At 42.0% G+C, this 20,299-nt stretch overlaps 1 protein-coding gene and 2 non-coding genes across 3 annotated transcripts in view; all 3 read right to left on the bottom strand.

Annotated features, from left to right (window-relative positions):
• Positions 1–2,886: 2,886 nt before the first annotated feature.
• The window catches only part of dkc1 (dyskerin pseudouridine synthase 1), a 35,844-nt gene continuing 18,431 nt past the window's right edge, over positions 2,887–20,299 (bottom strand). Inside the window, exons 8-16 of the mRNA XM_033030463.1 lie at positions 15,811–15,941; positions 15,363–15,506; positions 14,642–14,762; positions 13,707–13,825; positions 9,241–9,344; positions 8,633–8,681; positions 6,982–7,119; positions 5,717–5,836; positions 2,887–4,312 (exon numbers count right to left, since the gene is read on the bottom strand). Of these exons, the coding sequence (XP_032886354.1) occupies positions 4,247–4,312; positions 5,717–5,836; positions 6,982–7,119; positions 8,633–8,681; positions 9,241–9,344; positions 13,707–13,825; positions 14,642–14,762; positions 15,363–15,506; positions 15,811–15,941 (992 nt within the window). The 3' untranslated portion in view covers positions 2,887–4,246. The remainder of the gene's footprint in view (positions 4,313–5,716; positions 5,837–6,981; positions 7,120–8,632; positions 8,682–9,240; positions 9,345–13,706; positions 13,826–14,641; positions 14,763–15,362; positions 15,507–15,810; positions 15,942–20,299) is intronic.
• On the bottom strand, positions 13,586–13,661 carry LOC116979447. The gene has a single exon (XR_004413730.1). It is a non-coding gene; the product is annotated as a small nucleolar RNA SNORD83 (small nucleolar RNA).
• On the bottom strand, positions 15,568–15,705 carry LOC116979449. The gene has a single exon (XR_004413732.1). It is a non-coding gene; the product is annotated as a small nucleolar RNA SNORA36 family (small nucleolar RNA).

Genomic DNA, 20,299 nt, shown 5'->3' on the forward strand with positions numbered 1-20,299 from the left:
TTCTACTTTCCCCATCAATTTATCCAGGTGGCACCAGTCACCCACTAACCAGGGCCAGTTTAGCAGCCTCTCAACCCACACCATTTGCGATATGGGAAGAAATTGGAGCACCCATGTTAAACCTAAACAGTCAGACCCCACCAGCAGCAGGAATATCACCCTAGAGAATGAAATGTATTCCTTCTGGCCACCTAGATGTCTATTCACTTGCATACTTACGGTATATGGAATTAATTGGTTTAATTAACTTTTAGAGATACAGCGTGGAAACAGGCCCTTCGGCCCACCGAGAGCGTGGAAACAGGCCCTTCGGCCCGAGTCTGCACCGAGCAGCGATCCACGCACATTAACGCTATCCTACAGACACGAGGGACAATTAACACTCATACCAAGTTAAATAAGTGTGGAAGGAAACCAAAGATCTTGGAGAAAACCCACACGCTCAAACTCCATAGACAGCCCGTAGTCGGGATGGAAACCGGGTCACCGGTACTGCAATCACTGTAAAGCTTCAACTTTAGAATCACTAGAATTTAGAAGATTGAGGGGGGATCTTATAGAAACGTACAAAATTCTTAAGGGGTTGGACAGGCTAGATGCAGGAAGATTGTTCCCGATGTTGGGGAAGTCCAGGTCAAGGGGTCACAGTTTAAGGATAAAGGGGAAATCCTTTAGGACCAGATGAGAAAAAAGTTTTTCACACAGAGTGGTGAATCTCTGGAACTCTCTGCCACAGAGGGTACTCGAGGCCAGTTCATTGGCTATATTTAAGAGGGAGTTAGATGTGGCCCTTGTGGCTAAAGGGATCAGGGGGTATGGAGAGAAGGCAGGTACAGGATACTGAGTTGGATGATCAGCCTTGATCATATTGAATGGCGGTACAGGCTCGAAGGGCCGAATGGCCTACTCCTGCACCTATTTTCTATGTTTACAGCTGCGCCACCGTGCTGTCCTGCACTGGTCTGTTACAAAAATATGTGGAGAAAAATATCCTGAGTTTTTTCTCCAAAAGATTGAGGTTGACACAGCTGGTAGAGCTGCTGCCTTATAACAGCAGAGACCCAGGTTCAATCCTGACCTTGAGTGCTGTGTGGAGTTAGCACGTTCTCCCTGTGACTCCATGGGTTTCCTTTGGCGTCTCCAGTTTCCTCTCACCCCAAAGGCATGCGGGTTATGTTAATTTGGCCCCTGCAAATTGCCCCTAGTGTGCAGGGAGTAAACTGGACAATTTAGCACTAGTAAGCGTAGGTAACCGATGGTTGGCGTAACCTTGCGGCCCAAAGGACCAGTTTTTAAGCTGTTTCATTCAATCAAAAACATGCATTTATCGCAAATACCAAATGTAAAGTCATCAGTCCACTTTTCTCCGAAACATTCGTCACCAACAGGATCCCAACACTAGTCACATCTTCCCATCCCTTTCTACCTTCCACAGACCTTTCCCTCTAACACCCTGGTTAACTCATCCCTTTCCACCCAAACCACCCCCTCCCCTGCAACCACATAAGAAGCAACACCTGTCCCGATACCTACTCCCTCGACTCTATTCAGGGACCCCGACAGTCCTTTCAGGTTAGGCAGATGTTCACTTGCACCTCCTCCACTGTATCCGTTGTTCAAGATGAGGACATACATCGGCAAGACCAAACGTAGACTGGGCGATCGTTTCGCTGAACACCTTTGCTCAGTCTGCTTGAATCTACCTGATCTCTTGGTTGCTAAACACTTTAATTCTCCTTCTCATTCCCACAGATGTTTCTGTGGTAGGTCTCCTCCATTGTCAGTGAGGCTAAACACAAATTGGAGGAACAGCATCTCATATTTCGCTTGGGCAGCTTACAGCCCAGTGGTATGAATATTGATTTCTCGAACTTCAGGTAGCCCAGGCATTTCCTCCCTATCCCTCCCCCACCCAAGTCACACTAGGTTCTAGCTTCCACCCAACAAAAAGCTAACAATGGCCTGTGTAAGAAGGAACTGCAGATGCTGGTTTAAACCGTAGACATAAAATGCTGGAGTAACTCAGCATGACAACCAGCATAGGTGAGGGTCTCGACCCAAAACATCACCCATTCCTTCTCTCCAGGGATGCTGCCTGTCCCGCGGAGTTACTCCAGCTTTTTGTGTCTATCTTCAGCTAACAATGGCCTGTTTCCTTTATCATCGTTACGTTTTTGCATATCTTTAATTCATTGTTACATCCATCTCCCACCGGATCACCTACAAAATCCTGGTCCTCACCTACAAAGCCCTCCACCATCTGGCCCCCCCATATCTCACTGACCTCCTCTCCCCCTACCAACCCTCACGGTCCCTCAGATCCACATATGCCGGTCTCCTCTCCATCCACAAGTCCAACCTCCGCAGTTTTGGGGACAGAGCTTTCTCCAGGGCAGCTCCCAGGCTCTGGAACTCCCTCCCCCAACTGATCCGCAATTCCGTGTCCCTCACCATCTTCCAGTCCCGCCTCAAGACCCATCTCTTCACCTCTGCCTATCCTTAGCCCCACGTCCCCCTCCCTTTTCATCTGTGCTTGAATTGCCTCATATTGTGTTTTGAATTGAATTCTGTCTTCATTTGTGTACTAGTCATGTCTCTACTATTTATTTCATTCCGCTTACATGTTTTTCCTCTACTTGCTAAATTTTTGTAAGGTGTCCTTGAGACTCTTGAAAGTCGCCCATAAATAAAATGTATTATTATTGTTCATCTCTCTCATTTCCCTTATCCCTAACCAGTCTGAAGGGTCACGACCCAAAACATCACCATTCCTATCCCTCCAGAGATGCTGCCTGTCCCGCTGAGTTACTACAGCTTTTTGTGTCTAACTTGAGTGGACAAGTTGCATTGGAAGACAAGCTGGCAAACAAAAACATAGACAGTAAGTAGAAAGAAGCCATTTATTTAAAAATGACCAGGCTTGTTACAATAATCAGACTGTACAGTTAAATGTACCATGGGCTCAAAACCAACACAGCACATCTTGAAGGACAAGTTAATTGAATCCCCCAAAATGTTGCATTTAAATTCAGTTTTATTACAATGTTCATAATACAGTAACCTAGATCCCCAATAGAAAAATAGTTAAAATATTTACATTGGTAGCACTTTGCAAATTCATCCCATTATAGGCAACTCATTCCCGAAGTCTCCATGGTGCCGTTTCTAACTTATTTGGTGAACTGAGCCCTGTGAACTAATGTAGGAGGTAGTAGCCTGTTACATTCTCCAATGGATTTAGACCTCACGTAAGCCAAATGCCAATAAAAGAACATAAATAAGCATCACTGGCCCATATTTTTCCAAATTCTTGAACAAAAACAAGCTGATTGGTTCCAGCTCTCTGCAGAAAACAGGTTCCATGCTCTGACTATATTCAATTCACATTGCTGCTTTAGACGAGGAGGATGGGTGTGTGAACAATCTTGATGTATTCAAGAGTTAGATATAGCTCTTAGGGCTAACGGAATCAAGGGATATGGGAAGCAGGGATGGGGTACTGATTTTGGATGATCATATTGAATGTTGGTGCTGGCTTGAAGGGCCGAATGGTCTACTCCTGAACCTACTTTCTATGAAAGAAAGGAGCACCCGGCGAGGGCGAGCAACCAGGATGGAGGAAGAGAGGAAAACAAAGGAGGAGCTGATGTGGGGGAACCACCATGTGTGGGAGGAGGGGTAGAGAGAACAAAGGAGAACCCGGTGCTGCGGGATACGGTATAACTTTGCCAGTGCCCTTGATGTGGCGACCGTTTGCATACCATGGGTATGCAAGAAAAGAATTTCATTGCAGCTCATCACATGCGACAATAAGGTATTACTTCATTCATAAACAAAAAGCTCCTCTTTTGCAAAGGGAATGGAACGATAGAAAATACTCCTGACCAAGAGGGGATGTTGGCTATTCCTGTCACTAGGGGAAAAAATCAGTTATTCTCTCCTGTCCTCAAATATTCTTTCCACAACGTAAAGCACCATTATAACTGAAGTAACCATGAACACACTGCACACAAGTGCATCCACAAATCTTCGACTGTTATCCTTAAAACAGGATATTAAACCAAATGAGGCAAGTCTAGTTACATACAAAATTGCAAAGTTTGAGTATGAAAGCCATTCAAACAGCAAAACTTTAACATTTCTAATTGTCGTGATAGCAATTAGCACAGTACTTGTTCATCGGATTCAGCCCTGCAGAAGCTGCCTTCTCTCCACCGATTCAGAAACCCAGATGCAAGGCACCTCATTACTCGCACGTTTCAGCTTTTTCCTTTTCCTTTTTCTTTTTCTTCTTTTTTGAGCTTTCAGTCTCCTGTAGGCAATCATTCCCATTTAACAAATTAACAGTTACAGGGCAAAAGCCTATTTGGCTTCAGATTTCACATTAAATTACAAGAACCTCAAGTCAGCAGTATAAATATCCTCAAGCATATAAATATCCACAACTTACACTGAGGACAACATTTATTATGTTCAATTACAAAACTATATTCACTGATTTCCATAAAAACAGTAAATGGCCACAAAGAATTACTTCACAGAAGGCAGCCATTGGTCTAAACAAATTCTATTTCCCCCACACATTCCTATAAAAACCCAACAATTTTCAAAACATACCAATTTTCACTTTCAAACCAAAGTGACTACTACCCACTTTTTAAAACTTTCCCTCCTCAAACATCCCCATCTGGTACTTTAACTCTCAACTAACAGGAAGAAATTCTCTCTGGTCATCTCAGCAGTCACTATTTTAAACATCAAATCTCAAACTGCTCTTTCACCCCCAAGAATCACCCCAGCGTCTTGTCTATCTTTAGCACCAGCTGTCGTCCTCCAAAATACATCACAATATCCCACCCCTGAAACATCCTTGGAATACAAACTATGGCATTTTAACTACTGTAGTTTGTTCTTCAGAAATGATTAAGTATCTTGTTACCTGACAGCAAGAAAAGGCTGCCATTCTGCATTAATATAATCAGAGCTGCCAAGTTTTGTCAGAGCATTTCAGTATTCTAGTTCCTGAAAATCAGTATTTTACTGAGGAAATCAGTATTTGTCCATGTTGCTGATTTTTTTTAAATGTGCGTTACATACCCATGTAAGAGTACAAGAATGCATAACTTTGCTTCCAATTGACATGTCTTCGACACACCTTACTCGACAGTGCATTAATTGCCATCTCTTTGTATACTTCTGTTTGAACGGCTGCTTCCTGCTTTTACTACCAGATGATGATGTAGAAGCCATTTTGGAAACATCCCTCCCTCCTTTTTCTCCCTCTTATTCCCTCCCTCCCACTCCCTGAACAGTCTGTGACCCTTAGCGTTATGTGTAAAGGCAAAAGCGCTCCAGCGCTATAATTAGAACCCATAGCACTGTTCGTTTAAATTCCCACGCGCTAAACTGACAGCGCTGTAGTGGGACAGGCAGATCAAAACTTACAAAAATAATCCAGATCTTGAAATTTAAAATACCAATAGATTTAATCTGCTATAATTTTGAGTTACAGTATGTACAGTACAGTATATCCTTGCATTTTTTAAGCAGCAAGATGAAACAGGAAGTCGGGCCAATTTTTAAAAAATCCGTATTTTACAAGGCAAATCCGTACATCCGTATTCTTATCGCATTTCCGTACAAAATACGGGAAATCCGTACTACTTGGCAGCTCTGTATAATACTTCTATGATTAGTGACTTTTAATGGCACTTACTCCAGTTCCAGACTTTCCCATTTCCATCGCTTTTTTCTTTTTCTTTTCTTTCTTGCTGACTTCTGGACTGGATTCCTGTGCGACTGGTGTAGACATTGGTTTAGGACTTTCAATTGTCACCTATGCAAAGGAAAGATCCACTGACAATCTTAAAACATACAAGATGTCATCTTAGCAATGTCTTTATAGAGTGGCTTCTTGAGCATTCCTCACCATTTAATGAGATCAGAGCTATTCTACAACCTACCACCGCTGCCCCCCCCCCCCCCCCCCCCCCCTCCCTCCTCTCATCCATCTCTACACTGTGGTGAAACATCTACAATCTCAGATTGAAAATGGATTGATTTGCACAAGTTACTTATCTAAATTGATCCATCTTTATTTCCTTCAATAAACAGTTCCTTAAATCACAAACAATCCAAATCCCAGGAAACACAAATTTACAAGATGTTATACAAACAGCACATGGGTTGACAGTGAAACCTCTCACCATTTAGTGCTTGCTCTTGGCAAAATCACTTCCAAAGCAAATAACCCGGCACAGAAAACAAAAATGCTTCTCATTGAAGGCCAATGCATTTTCAGCAACATTAACTTGATTTGATACCCCCCCTTCTAAATTTCATACTATAAAACCGTTTACTTTCCGCATATCAGCAGCAGTCCTTTCTGCACATCGACATTCCAACATGCCCAACCTTGTGTTTCTCCCACCATATGCCCATCTGTCAGTTTCCTGCCACATTTACCCAGATCACATTTCTCCACTTTATATCCTCACTGCTCACTTCCTCCTAGCTTTGTATCGCTAAATTTAGATACATCTTTCAGTTATTCATGTAAAATGTGGAGGAATCAATACAAATTTATGGAGTGTTAGGTTGAAATATACCGTTTCCAAAAATATATTCCAAAATACATCCACATGTTCACCACTTGACTTCACGCAGACCACAATGTGTCAAATCCTTTCCAACACTCACCTCCACAGATACAGAATACAGATTAAGCCCTAGACTGGTACATTAACTCGAAAGAAACAAGAGGACAAATTGAGACGAAGTCAGCGTAGTTTATTTTATCTAAAGACCACTAAAGATTTTCTAGCTTTATTTAGCAATCAAACCAATCTTCAATCGGGTCATGACACAAAAAGCTGGAGTAACTCAGCAGGATAGGCAGCATCTCTGGTGAGAAGGAATGGGTGACTTTTCGGGTCCCTTCTGGTTAGGGATCAATTTCCATTTTGCAACATAGACACTCACCGGTGTTTCCTGTAATAACTTTTGCTTCTTTTCTTTCTTCTTTTTCTTTTTCTCTTTCTTAGTTAACTCTGGCTGGGATGTTACCGTTGCAGGGGTGGATGGTACCACAGACTCATCACTCTCGCTTTCTCTCTTTCTCTGAAGAATACAGTGTAGAGTTAGCATTAAAACACCACAATACCTTACACCAAACCCCAATGCACAAATTTTACACACTAGTGTTCAGAACAGCACAGCATAAAAACAGCAATACATCCGTTTCCTCAGTTCCTGCGATTAGTTTTCCCTGTGAATGCATTGGTTTCCCCCCAAATCCTATGGTTATGTTTCTGGGGGGAGTTGATGGGAATAAAATAGAATTGGTGTAAATGAGTGATTGAATGGACCTAAAGCCCTGTATCCACTTTACTTGACCAGAGTAAACCAGAAGCCCCAAATTTAGGAGCACTGCTTTCAAAAGATAGATTAATTCCAATGAGTTTACAAGTACAAATCCTCTATCACTGGAGAGCAACCAAGTGTCCACCACCCCCACCGGTGAATCACCCAATGAGAATGTTCAGGAACACATTACATAATGCATCCAGCATTGGTAGAAGCAGCCATACAAGAACCGACCAGATTAGACCACATCAATATATATATAAAACTCTGATCTTGGATATGGGTGTATTTGTGTGTGCATTTGTGTTTTTCTGTGATTCATATCTCATCGAAAACACGACGCGCCAATGGTGAAATCTTTACATATTTCGAGAGATTTACCTCATGATCTCGAAAAACTTCTCATCTGAAAATTTGATTCATTATTTCTTGAGTTTTTAATTAAAATTGTTCACAAATCTGAGATCTTTTTTGAAGCTAACGAGCTGATGACGTCACAATGGCTCTGCTCGTCGCAGCCAGCTGCGCAGTTTTCAACAAGCAGCCCGCTGGGCATTGTTTTTGCACGAGCTGCGAGTTACGTTAACCCCCGCAACCACACGTTGAGGGGACGGGACACAACGGGTCCCCCTTGGTCTAGTTTCTTATAAATTCCTTTATTACCTACCACCCACACCAGTCAAATAATCAATGATATGTCAGAAGAAAGGTCTCGACCCGAAACTTCGCTCATTTCCTTCGCTCCATAGATGCTGCCTCATCCGCTGAGTTTCTCCAGCTTTTTTTGTCTACCAATGATATGTCAACATCTTTTGCCTTTCTAGATCTACTTTGCATCTATCTTGCCTGGATTGTTGAATGAGTGATCACAATTTGTCTCAAAATGGGGTCTAGCTATAATTTCCGGACACGGTGACGCAGCAGTTGAGCCGCTGCCTTAGAGCGCCGGAGACCCGAGTTGATCCAGACTACGGGTGCTGTCTGTACAGTTTGTACGTTCTCCCCGTGACTGCATGGATTTTTTTCCGGGTGCTCCGGTTTCCTCCAACACTCCAAAGACGTACATGTTTGTAGGTTGACTGGCTTTGGTAAAATTGTAAATGGTCCCTAGTGTGTAGGAGTGCAGGGATTGCTGGTCGGCACGGACTCGGTGGTGTATCTCTAAACTACACTTGCCGTGCTATATCTCTAAATTAAACAATTAAATTGGAATTAGTGACTGAAATAATGCAATACGCTAAAGTTAACTCTAACCCCTCATATTTACCTTCACTGCCTGGATTTGTGCTGTATTGCGAGGTCCTACATTTCCAGGACTAGAAAGAAAGGAAATTGAAAAAAAATAATCAGTGCAGATATGAAAGGTGTTTGAAAGAAAATGGTTGCCGTACCAAACACATTCCAAATGGGCAGCTTTCCGATGCTCAGTGGCAGCCAAAAGTGAAATAAGTACTACTACCACAAGACTTAATATGTTAGGAAATGCTGAAGCCGACAGCCCCACAATGGACTGCAGAAATCTTGCAATTCCAATTCCTTTTGCAGACTGACTCCCTCTGAAGCCACTCCAGGCTGGGAGGGATAACTGTCTGCTGGTCCTCAGCTTTAAAAGATCATTCTTGCACAAGCTGAAGCAAGATATCAATCACATTACACTGGAGTAATTTCAGCAGGGCACTTCATCAAATGGGGCCAGGTGTACATTAGGAGGTGTTAACATAAACATTGCACACAGCAGCTTCAAGAACAAAATCTGTAACTGCACATGATTACAGTGCACCACACAGTGGTTCAACTGCAATATTGCTCATAATGCAGTGGTGATACAAGTGCACCACCAAGTGGCAAAAATCACAACTGTGAGGAAATTCTTACGTGTAATCCACATAGTCCTTCTTCCATGATTCGGGAGTACTTCCATTTGGTCTGCCATGTTTATCTAGCAAGCCCTTCTGGATCATCATTTTCTTTTGACTTGCCTTTCAAGATAATGAAAAAACATTGGTTACTGATCTGAATCTCCAGATGATCAGCAGCGTTTCTCACCTTTTACCCTTGCGGAACCCTTGAAATAATGTTCATGCCTCAGGGAACCCCTGAGTTGGGGGTTGCCGGGCCCGCCACCATTTTGAGACCGTTGGGAGAGGATTGCCATTTTAACATCCAGCAATAGGTAGCAATGTTACAAAATTTTGAGATTTTAAAAATCAAGTCTGCAATTTATCCCATCAGATAAAGCATAAAAATAAGTTTAATTTGACACCTAATTCACTTTCATATCTCAAGTATTTAAAAAGTTATGGCCATTTTCATACTGGGAAATGAGCATCTTGTTCCCTATTGATTTTCTATGGACATAACAAAAAAGCTGTGATCGTGAACAGTCAAAAGCCCATAACTTTCTTAAAAATTAAGAGAACTGAATGAAATTTTCAGTTATCATAGATTGAAGCATTCTGAAACAAATATAAAATAATCTTACTTGGATGACCTGAAATTAAAGCATATAATTAGTTAGTTACCTAATTGTAGCTAATTTCAGACTTCAATTACTAGATCTAAACATCTATCCATTTCTTAATAAATGATTAACATTTTTAAATAGCCTAAATGTCCAAATAATATTCACAAATAATTCACAATAAAATATGATTTTTAAATCTCATTTACATTAATTTATAGGCCAAATGGAAGGAATTTAGTGTTTAATTGCTGTAAATAAATGCCCATTTAAATCAGCTTTCCAGTGGGTCCCTGTGGAACGCGCTGGTTTAGAACGTTCACATTGCGGTAGATTTGTGCCCCAAATGCCGAGAAAAATACTGCGCGATATAATGGGCCCAAAATGAGCTACTCGCAATATTAAACTTTGTATAAAGGGATCTTTAGAAGCCCTTTTTAATGTAAAAATATACAACCTACCTTCTGCTATTTGCTTTATGAGACCCTGCGGTTGCTGGTGTTCGCGGGTTTAGAGGTTGATTTTTAAACTACTATAACTATTTTACGAGGCCTTTAAAACTAATAATAGCTTTTGCGACGGGGTCTTCCAGCGATTTTTCGTTAATAATTAACTAGGCTGAACATTTTCGATTGGAACAGCTTAGAGAAAATCGCGTTTTAAACCCGCCCCCTCTAAACGGCGCCAAAATCGCTCACACCCGCAGCGGCAGATTTTCCACGACGCTTCAGGTACGCTTTGCAACATACCTAGTATAGGTGAGTGCTACTGGGGGAATATTGCATTGGGGAGGGGGACCCAACAGGTCCACACTCAGTCTAGTTCAGATGTGACTTCATGCGGGCCGGATCAGTTGTGCACGTGCACATACTCCCACAGCTTTCGTGGCCTGCGTTTTTTTCAACCTGCTTGCATGCGTCTCACTCTGCTATAACTACAAAGTGTTTCACTTTACGAATTTTTTCTTAAGATTGCCTAGCAAGCATTACTTTTATGATCTTTTATTACTTTTATTACCTTACAGTCATAGACTACAAGAAAGTTGTGATGAGAGAGAGAAAAAATGATGCTATTTTGGCAGATTGTTTTGGGAGCTGCACCCTTTCATAGAAAATAGGTGCTGGAGTAGGCCATTCGGCCCTTCGAGCTTGCACTGCCATTCAATATGATCATGGCTGATCATCCAACACAGTATCCTGTACCTGCCTTCTCTCCATACCCCCTGATCCCTTTAGCCACAAGGGCCACATCTAACTCCCTCTTAAATATAGCCAATGAACTGGCCTCAACTACCTTCTGTGGCAGAGAATTCCAGATTCACCACTCTCTGTGTGAAAAATGTTTTTCTCATCTTGGTCCTAAGATTTCCCCCTTATCCTTAAACTGTGACCCCTTGTTCTGGACTTCCCCAACATCGGGAACAATCTTCCTGCATCTAGCCCACGTTCCCAACGTGGGGCGTACGCCCCACAGGGGGGCAATTTGATTTTTCTTTTTTTTTTTTTACAATTTTTTAGTAATTTCTTGCTCAGAACTTTAACTGTCTTTTGTTTATTTCATTTTTCTTTTTCATGGATGCCATGTTCTTTTGAAGCTTGTTTAAACCAAGGTATTGGCGTTTTAAGCTTCTTCAGCTGAAACGGAGTTCACTTTTTAAATGATAAGAATTATATATCACCACATGGGGGGGGGCATCAGGATTTTAGAGGTGATTAGGTGGGGCATGGCCAAAAAAAGGTTGGGAACCACTAATCTAGCCTGTCCAACCCCTTAAGAATTTTGTACGTTTCTATAAGATCCCCCCTCAATCGTCTAAATTCTAGCGAGTACAAGCCGAGTCTATCGAGTCTTTCTTCATATGAAAGTCCTGAGATTCCAGGAATCAGTCTGGTGAACCTTCTCTGTACTCCCTCTATGGCAAGAACGTCTTTCCTCAGATTAGGAGACCAAAACTGTACGCAATACTCCAGGTGTGGTCTCACCAAGACCCTGTACAACTGCAGTAGAACCTCCCTGCTCCTATACTCAAATCCTTTTGCTATGAATGCTAACATACCATTTGCTTTCTTCACTGCCTGCTGCACCTGCATGCCTACTTTCAATGACTGGTGTACCATGACACCCAGGTCTCGTTGCATCTCCCCTTTTCCTAATCGGCCACCATTCAGATAAAAGTATACTTTTCTGTTTTTGCCACCAAAGTGGATAACCTCACATTTATCCACATTATACTGCATCTGCCATGCTTTTGCCAACTCACCTAGCCTATCCAAGTAACCTTGTAGCCTCCTCACAGCTAACACTGCCCCCTAGCTTCGTGTCATCCGCAAACTTGGAGATGTTGCATTCAATTCCCTCGTCCAAATCATGAATATATATTGTAAATAGCTGGGGTCCCAGCACTGAGTCTTGCGGTACCCCACTAGTCACTGCCTGCCATTGTGAAAAGGACCAGTTTACTCCTACTCTTTGCTTCCTGTCTGCCAGCCAGTTCTCTATCCACATCAATACTGAACCCCCAATACCGTGTGCTTTAAGTTTGTATACTAATCTCTTATGTGGGACCTTGTCGAAAGCCTTCTGAAAGTCCAGATGCAACACATCCACTGGTTCTCCCTTACCCACTCTACTAGTTACATCCTCGAAAAATTCTATAAGATTCGTCAGACATGATTTACCTTTCATAAATCCATGCTGACTTTGCCCAATGATTTCACCACTTTCCAAATGTGCTGCTATCCCATCTTTAATAACTGACTCTAGCAGTTTCCCCACTAACTGGTCTGTGATTCCCCGTTTTCTCTCTCCCTCCCTTTTTAAAAAGTGGGGTTTCCATTAATAAACCATTTGAGAGCGAACATTAACAGACGCAAATGTAGACCTAACGAAACAAATTGTTGTTTTGTTAGGTCTACCATTTTAGCGCTGGCATCCAAGAGACTCCGGGTTGCGGCCTCTCCCGTTCAGTGCGGGTTTCCAGGACGATCGGGAGACTGGGAAGGGCCTAGCACAGCTCAGCCGACCGCAAAGCGTCTCTCTCTCCTCCTCCATGCTGCTCCACACAGCATAAAGAGAAAAGTATCCACCGCGCAGCCCGCACCACAATATTTTTTTCCCTAATGCCCCTGTCCCACGCCATATACGGAGTGCGCGGCTGACTAGGGAGGTGGGTCACGCACACGAGCAGCGGCTCAGGGGGAGCCCGGATGCCCAGCACCAAGGACAGTTGCAGCCCGCTCTGGCATTGGGGAAATCATCCCGTGGGCTGGATTGGCTACAACCGGCCCGCTGGCCGGTAGTTTAGCGACACCCCTGGTCTAGTTTATCACTATCTCTCTCGGAACCCCTAGCGACCTCTTGCGTTTCTCTCGGAACCCCCAGCGAACCCTAGCGTTCCGGAAAACCCCAGTTGAGAAACACTGATCTACAGAGAACACCATTTTTTGCCTTCTAAATCACCTAGGTTTCAAGTAAATTACATGCAGCAAAACTACAATAATCAGCTCTGGAACTATTCTGAAATCCTGACAGTGCAGCACCTAGATTGCCAAGTAGTCGGTTTTTTTCTAGTTTCTAGCGCCCATTTCGATCTTTTTTTGCCATTTTGCATCTTTCAGGTTTAAAGGCAAATAGTAAATCTTGGACTGCTGCAGTGCAGAGAACTGATCCTATCACCTTCTGATGTGCAATTCTGGTTAGACATTAGCCAGCAAAATCACAAAAATAAATGTCTGACATAAAATGCATTATCCAAGTACTAGCCATCAGTTAAGGGTGATAGGTAAAAGTCATCTTTGCACAATGTGCTAATGTTCATTGCAGTTCATCATGTGGCTAGATCACCTGGTTCCCATTCACTGTCCAAACAAACGTGGCTTACCTTCGGCCCCAGGCCCCACTTACGTGGGTAAGTGTCCCGTTCCATGATAACACGTTTGATCTTTGCCACCACACCATGGTCACATGTCGATATTACTGCCGTCGTCATTAATGCAACACCTAATACCAGAGGAAAACCAAAACATTAACATACTTGAGCCTGAAGAATCTCTTTAACCAAAACTAAAAAATGTCAGCCTGTGAGTTACTCGTGCAGACAAACGCTGAAGCATTTGAGCAACAGTTAAGGGACTGACCCACTACGACGACCTAATTGGCGAGTTACGAAGAGTTTGCTCTAGACTCATACTCGCAGTATGGTCAATACGAGGTTCTAGGAGGTCTTTGTAACTCTCCTTCATGCTCGAGAGCAGTCCCCGCGTACTTGAGGCCTCGCGGCGGTTTTTTCAACATGCTGAAAAATACCCGCCAGGTCGTCATGGGGGAAAAAAACAATATTTTTTTACTCGTAGGTCGGCGTTATTCGTAGGTAATCGAGGGTAGTCGAAGATTGGCTTCAACATAGTTGAAGGTGGTCGTCTTCACTTTCCACTATTCGGTGTCCAATTTTCCCGAAGCTATTCTTCAACATAGTCGAAGGAGGTAGAAGGAGGTCTTCTACATAGTCAAAGGAGGTCTTCAACATGACACTTTTTCCAAACTCTCCAATTAGGTCACCGCAATGGGACAGTCTCTTTAATAATGAAAGTCTAAAACAACGAGGAAAGTGATTTCCTAAATACATTAAACGACAATTTTGTAATGATATCCATAGAAAATAGGTGCAGGAGGCCATTCGAGCCATCATTCATTGTGATCATGGCTGATCGTCCGCTATCAATAACCCATGCCTGCCTTCTCCCCATATCCCTTGACTCCACTAGCTCTATTTAACTCACTTAATCCAATGAAATCAATCAATTCAAGTTCTATTACCGATGCAAATTGCTTCTCCCTTTGTTGTAATGACAACGATTTCCTGGTTCACCTCAATCCCATCTTCATAACGGAGCAGGCCAGGGAGCATAATTTTAGCACCATAGCAGATAGCATTTACCTGACGGGGGGAAAGAAATGACACCAATAAGATCACTCAAGATTAGAAACAAGCTTCTGACTTCTTCAAAACATGGTGCTTTCAACTAACAAAATGGTATAAGATAGAGAAATAAGAGTCATGCCATTCATTGTAAATTTCCCCCTCAAATTTGTCCTCCCAAGTGCCATGACCTGCCGTGTACACTGTTCCTAATTAACCCATTCTCTTCCAGATAGTAGTAAATCCTGTCTCAAATACTCCAATAACTTGCCTACTACTGATATGAAGCTCAGTCCTATAATTTCCTGGATTATCTCTGCCTCCCTTCCTAAAAAAAGGGACATTAGCTACTCTTCAGTCCTTGTGGGACCTCCTCTGCGGTTGGAGTAGACGCAAAGATCTTTGTCAAGGCTTCCGCAATCTCATCTCTTGCCATTCTGAATAACATGGAATAGATCCTGAAGCCCTCATGGAAATATCAGCCTTAATGCTCTCAAGAGCCCCACACCACACCTCAATCCAAACTGCCTTTGCTATTAGTATTCTCCACAATGATCTCACTGTCCTCCATATCAGTCTCCTTGGTGAAAATAAACAGGCAGATTCGCCTTTACTTACTGCACTGTCCTTCATAACGATCCGTTTATGGGTTGCCATCAACTTTTCAAGGGGTAAGATGACACGCCGTAGATATGTTTCATCTTTGTTGTGGTCATATTGCCATTGAGCATCCAACACATCATGCATTGTTACCATATTGTCCTGAAGTTATAGAGCAAGAACTTAAGATTACCAACACAAAAATAAACCATTGACCATACACAACTGTTAGCCTGGGGTCTCCTGGTGGGAGCAGACACATACACAGCCACCATGTACAAAAACCCCTGGCCTTTCACTTTCCCAAAGTATAATTACCAGAACAGGAGTAGGACCCTGCACTGAACTCAACACTTTGGGGGTAAAAAAATATTAAAATTAGACACAAGCAAGCTGTAAATCATTTGGGTATCACCTGGCTCATAATTATATCCAAAATCACAGGATTTTAGAGGGATATTCCTACCTTTTCCCCATTCACTCCCGACCGCACCCGCCTCAGCTCCTGCATCTGACCACCTACTCCAAGCAGCAAGCCAATATGTACACATAGTGTTCGGATGTACGTCCCTGCTTCACAGCTCACCCAGAAGACTCCTAAATCAGAAACATTTGTTAATTAGTACAGAAAACATTACAGCATTAAAATGAAATGCTGTAGGAAGGAATCAGGTAAGGAGCCATGTTATGGAGTTTATGTTATGGAGAAAATATTAATCAAAGGGCAGAAAAGCATGACAGTAACTGCCATTTTCAGGCTAGTCTATATATATATATTTTTTTTTTAAACTAGATTGGATATTTAATTAATTACATTTGTAACTGTCCTTTCATTAGAGTACATTACATCTAAGTTCACAAAATATGCAAAAAAATTATACTGGGTAAATATAGAAAAAAATGAAATGAATTATTTTATTTGGGAGAACAAAGACTTTTTAAATGCTATAAAAAGGCCAAATGGTTTTGTACAGTGGGACACTATAATATTTGTATATTAAACAAATGTGCAGGTGCAGCATGAAAGGCATATTAACCTGTTTTGTAAGGGTGGATGAAGCACATGGGTAAAGAGGTTTTGCTGCAACAGCACAAAACGTTAGCAAGACTGATGAAGCTGAATTTTAGTTAAAATATAAGAAGATATTAAATAGGTTTCTGGGCTAGCTTATAGCTTATATTTAGTGTCAAATTAGGCTTGCCTCAGGTTGCAGTGTGTGGGATAATAAACACCATAGCATTGTCTCCCAAGGGACAAGCAGAGAGAAAGAGCTAGTCACATCTTTGAAGTAAGATGCCATAAACCAAATGGCCAATGTTTATGAGGGACCAAATGACAGAGCTAGGGTGATCTCTGTGAAGATAAAATGGCCTTATCCAAATAGCCAATGTTTCAGGGAAGTAGAAAGTAGAAAGCAGGGAAGTAGAAAGATAAAATGTCGTAAACCAAATGGCCAATGTTATCTTGTAACATGTAAACAAAAGGCCTTTGATGTGATGCATTCTGTGGAAACCTTTCTCTGAACCTCTGACCATGACTAATGTCTGAAATGTGCTAAGGGGACAAAAAAACCCTATTTAAGGCAATGTAATTCTGTTGTTCAGAGAGGTGAATGGAGGACGGTCAAGTGTCTGTAATGGTCTGTAATGTTCTCCCTCCCTCCTTCCATCGGCCGATGTTAAGTAAAGTTTTGATCTGGTCTACCAAACAGTTTGTGTGGTGTCTGTTTATTAAGAAGCGAACCTGGTTTAGTAGTTAAGTAAGTAGCTTTTTCATTGGCGTAGTTATGCAGGCCTCGCTGGGACCACATCAACAGCTGACTGTGCAAGAGGTTGCAGAGGTTGCCGGGATTGGAAGGGAGATAACTGAGCTCTATCGGCCCCCTTGTCAGACCGACTCCCTAGAAACTCCCGGGAACATCTGTGATCCTTCATCAGACATTGAATTGGTTCCCTGCCGAGGTTCTTAGAAACAGACAAAGGTAAGACCAGTTGGGCTTTATATGTTTTTTTTAAGAAGGGATTGTGTATGTATTTTTAAGACAGAATGTGCATGTATTTTTAAGAAGGGCTTGGGTATTTTTAAGAAGGACTTGAGCGGTTTCTCTTTCTATCTCTCTTTGTTTTCTGTTTTTTATCTCTATCTCTACTAAGGGCTCATCGGCCTCGTTGAGACATCCGTGATTTGTCGGGTTGAATGGGGGTTGAGGTGTGCGTCTGGTTTATTGAGACATCCGAAGAGATGTCGGATTCAGAAATAAGTGGCGTTGTATATTAAAGAGTTAAGGAGTCTGCCAGGTTGAGAAACGGGGGTCACGGATAGCGGGTCTGCTTCGTTGAGACACTTGGGGCTTATTTTAAGAGTTAAGGAGTCTGCCAGGTTGAGAAACGGGGGTCTTGGTTAGTGGGTCTGCTTCGTTGAGACACTTGGGTCGTATATTAAAGAGTTAAAAAGTCAGCCAAATTGAGAAACTGGGGTCTCGAGTAGTGAGTCGGCCTGGTTGATATATTTGGAACGATTCGGAATTAAGAAGTCTGTTTTCTCTTTCTTTCTATCTATCTATGGGGAATGCTCTGGATAACAGTCCAACATATGTGTTATTTGAATCCTAAGTATAATAAGAAATTTAGAATGTTAAGTTACAAGTTGACCAAACGGTTAGGGGATGAAGCCTGGCCAGTAGGGGGAACATGGAATGTAGAGACATTTATATGGGAAAGGAAGGCGGGAAAGAAATGGAAGAAAGGAATTAAAACATGGGAAGCAGAAGCAGTGGAGAAGCATGAGGAAAGTAGAGTTCGAAGTTAGATGGATACTGTATGTAAGAAGGGTATAGAGTTAAGAAACAAGGAAAGCACTAGGAAAGGATGGAACGTATTGCAACTAGAATGCCAGTGGGCAGAGGAACAAGAGGAAATAATTAAAAGACAGACAGGAGGTGAGAAACAGGTGATGGTTAGTAAAAAAATAAACCCAGTACTGGTAAATCCTCTGGAGGAGACTTCATGTCTGGCACGACGACCCTATTTGGTAATGAAGATGAGGAGTTAGGTAATCTTGGGAGATGTCCACCTCCCTATGCCCTACCAGTAGCAATGGCATCTTTACCTGGGACGGTTCCGTCAGTAACATCCCTATACCTTGAAGTTCTGACCTTACAAAGCTCCCCAGGATTGGGAGCACGGGAATGCCTTTCTGTGCGTAATTTGTTTAACGCATTGATGCTACCATAACAGCTGGTCATTGTTAAATGTACTGCACACACTGGTGCTGGGGACCCTATAGCAAAGGACAATGAATTTGCTGATAGTGTATCCAAACAGGCAGCCTGTACATCCAAATGCGTAGTGCCAGCAGCTACAGATGCTAGCAAATAGAACGGTCCTGCCAAACATGAAGGAGGTGTGTACATTACAGAGGGACGCCTCTCATATATAATAATAACTATGGAAACAAGAGGGCGGTGCCATTGATACAGCACACCCCGCTTGGGCAAGTTTGTGTATCTGATGCATTTTTACCTGTTTTACTAACATATATTCACTCACTTACCCATGCTGGTAAGGAAGGAATGATAGGATAACAAAGGAAACGTGGTGGCAGGCCTCTGAATGTAAAATTTGCCAACAAAGTAATCCAGGCAAACAATTAAGATACCCTCAGCAGGGACGCCAATGCCATTACGATCGTTTGAATGCATACAGATTGATTTTATTGAAATGCTAAGGGCCCAGTGTTATAAATATTGCTTAGTGATTTTAGATTTATTTAGCAGGTGGAGTGAAGCTCTACCAACCACTAATAATACTGCTGAAACTATGGTAACATTGTTGTTAAGAGAAGTTATTCCCAGGTTTGGCCTACCTAATGTCATAAGCTCAGACAATGGTCTTCATTTTATTGCCACTATTAATAAGGAAAAATGTGCACATTTTAATATTCGACAGCAATTTCACTGTGTACACCACCCACAGGCATCTGGGATGGTGGAAAGAGTCAATGGGGATTGCAAAACAAAATTACCCCGGAGGTAAATCCTTTTTCTGACAGGCAACTATGTTATAAAAAAATTGGGGATGAAGGGAAATTTGATGGAGAAATGAGGAAAGAGCTAGGGAGACTGAAAAGTCAAGGGGAGTCTGACTAATCATGATCTGGATCAATGTCCAATTAGGGTTAGGTAACCAGGATTTTGGTAAACAGAAGTCTTGTCAGAAAAAGGGAAAGTAAATTACAAAGAGATGTCTTTGAAGATGAAATATTATATACTGCTGGTAAAACAATGTTTTTGTATATATACTGCTGGTAAAACAATGTTTTTGTATATGTACTGCTTGTAAAACAATGTTTTTTATGTGGAATGTGTGAAATTCGAAGCAATGAGCAAAGTTGTGTGTCGCTTTAAGAAGTTTGTCCTTTAAAATGCAAATGGGACAGACAGTTTATGGTGTGCTCCGTTAAGAAACAGGCATGAATGGGGGGCGGAGCTATACTCGAATGATAAAATGTGTTGGTTGATTATAAATCTTTTGAACCAAGTTTTAAAAAAAGACTCTTCCCGATTAAAGTGTTAAATGAGATTGGAAATGTCAAAATTACAGAGAAAAAGAAAATGTATTATTGATTACTGATTCTGAGTGAGTTCTTTTAGGAAAGATTGTTTTGATATGATAACAGAGGTTGTCTTTTAAAATGCAAATGAAGCAAGATTACTGTTTGCAAGCAAACAAAAAGATTTTGAAGCATGGGCTGTTTGAGGAAAATGAAGGTAGATGAAAAATTGTCTTATGACTTACAAAAGGGGGTTTGAGGGAAGTAGATTGGGGAAGAGAACATATTTGGAGAATTGAATGTTTAGGTGGGGAGAGCCTCTTCGGATATAATTGGATTAAAGAATAAGTTCACAGGGAAGTGTTAAGAAGGAACTGAGATCCGAGGATCAAAGGAAGACAAA

Source organism: Amblyraja radiata, chromosome 12 (assembly GCF_010909765.2).
Source record: "Amblyraja radiata isolate CabotCenter1 chromosome 12, sAmbRad1.1.pri, whole genome shotgun sequence".
NCBI classification, from domain to species: Eukaryota; Metazoa; Chordata; class Chondrichthyes; order Rajiformes; family Rajidae; genus Amblyraja; species Amblyraja radiata.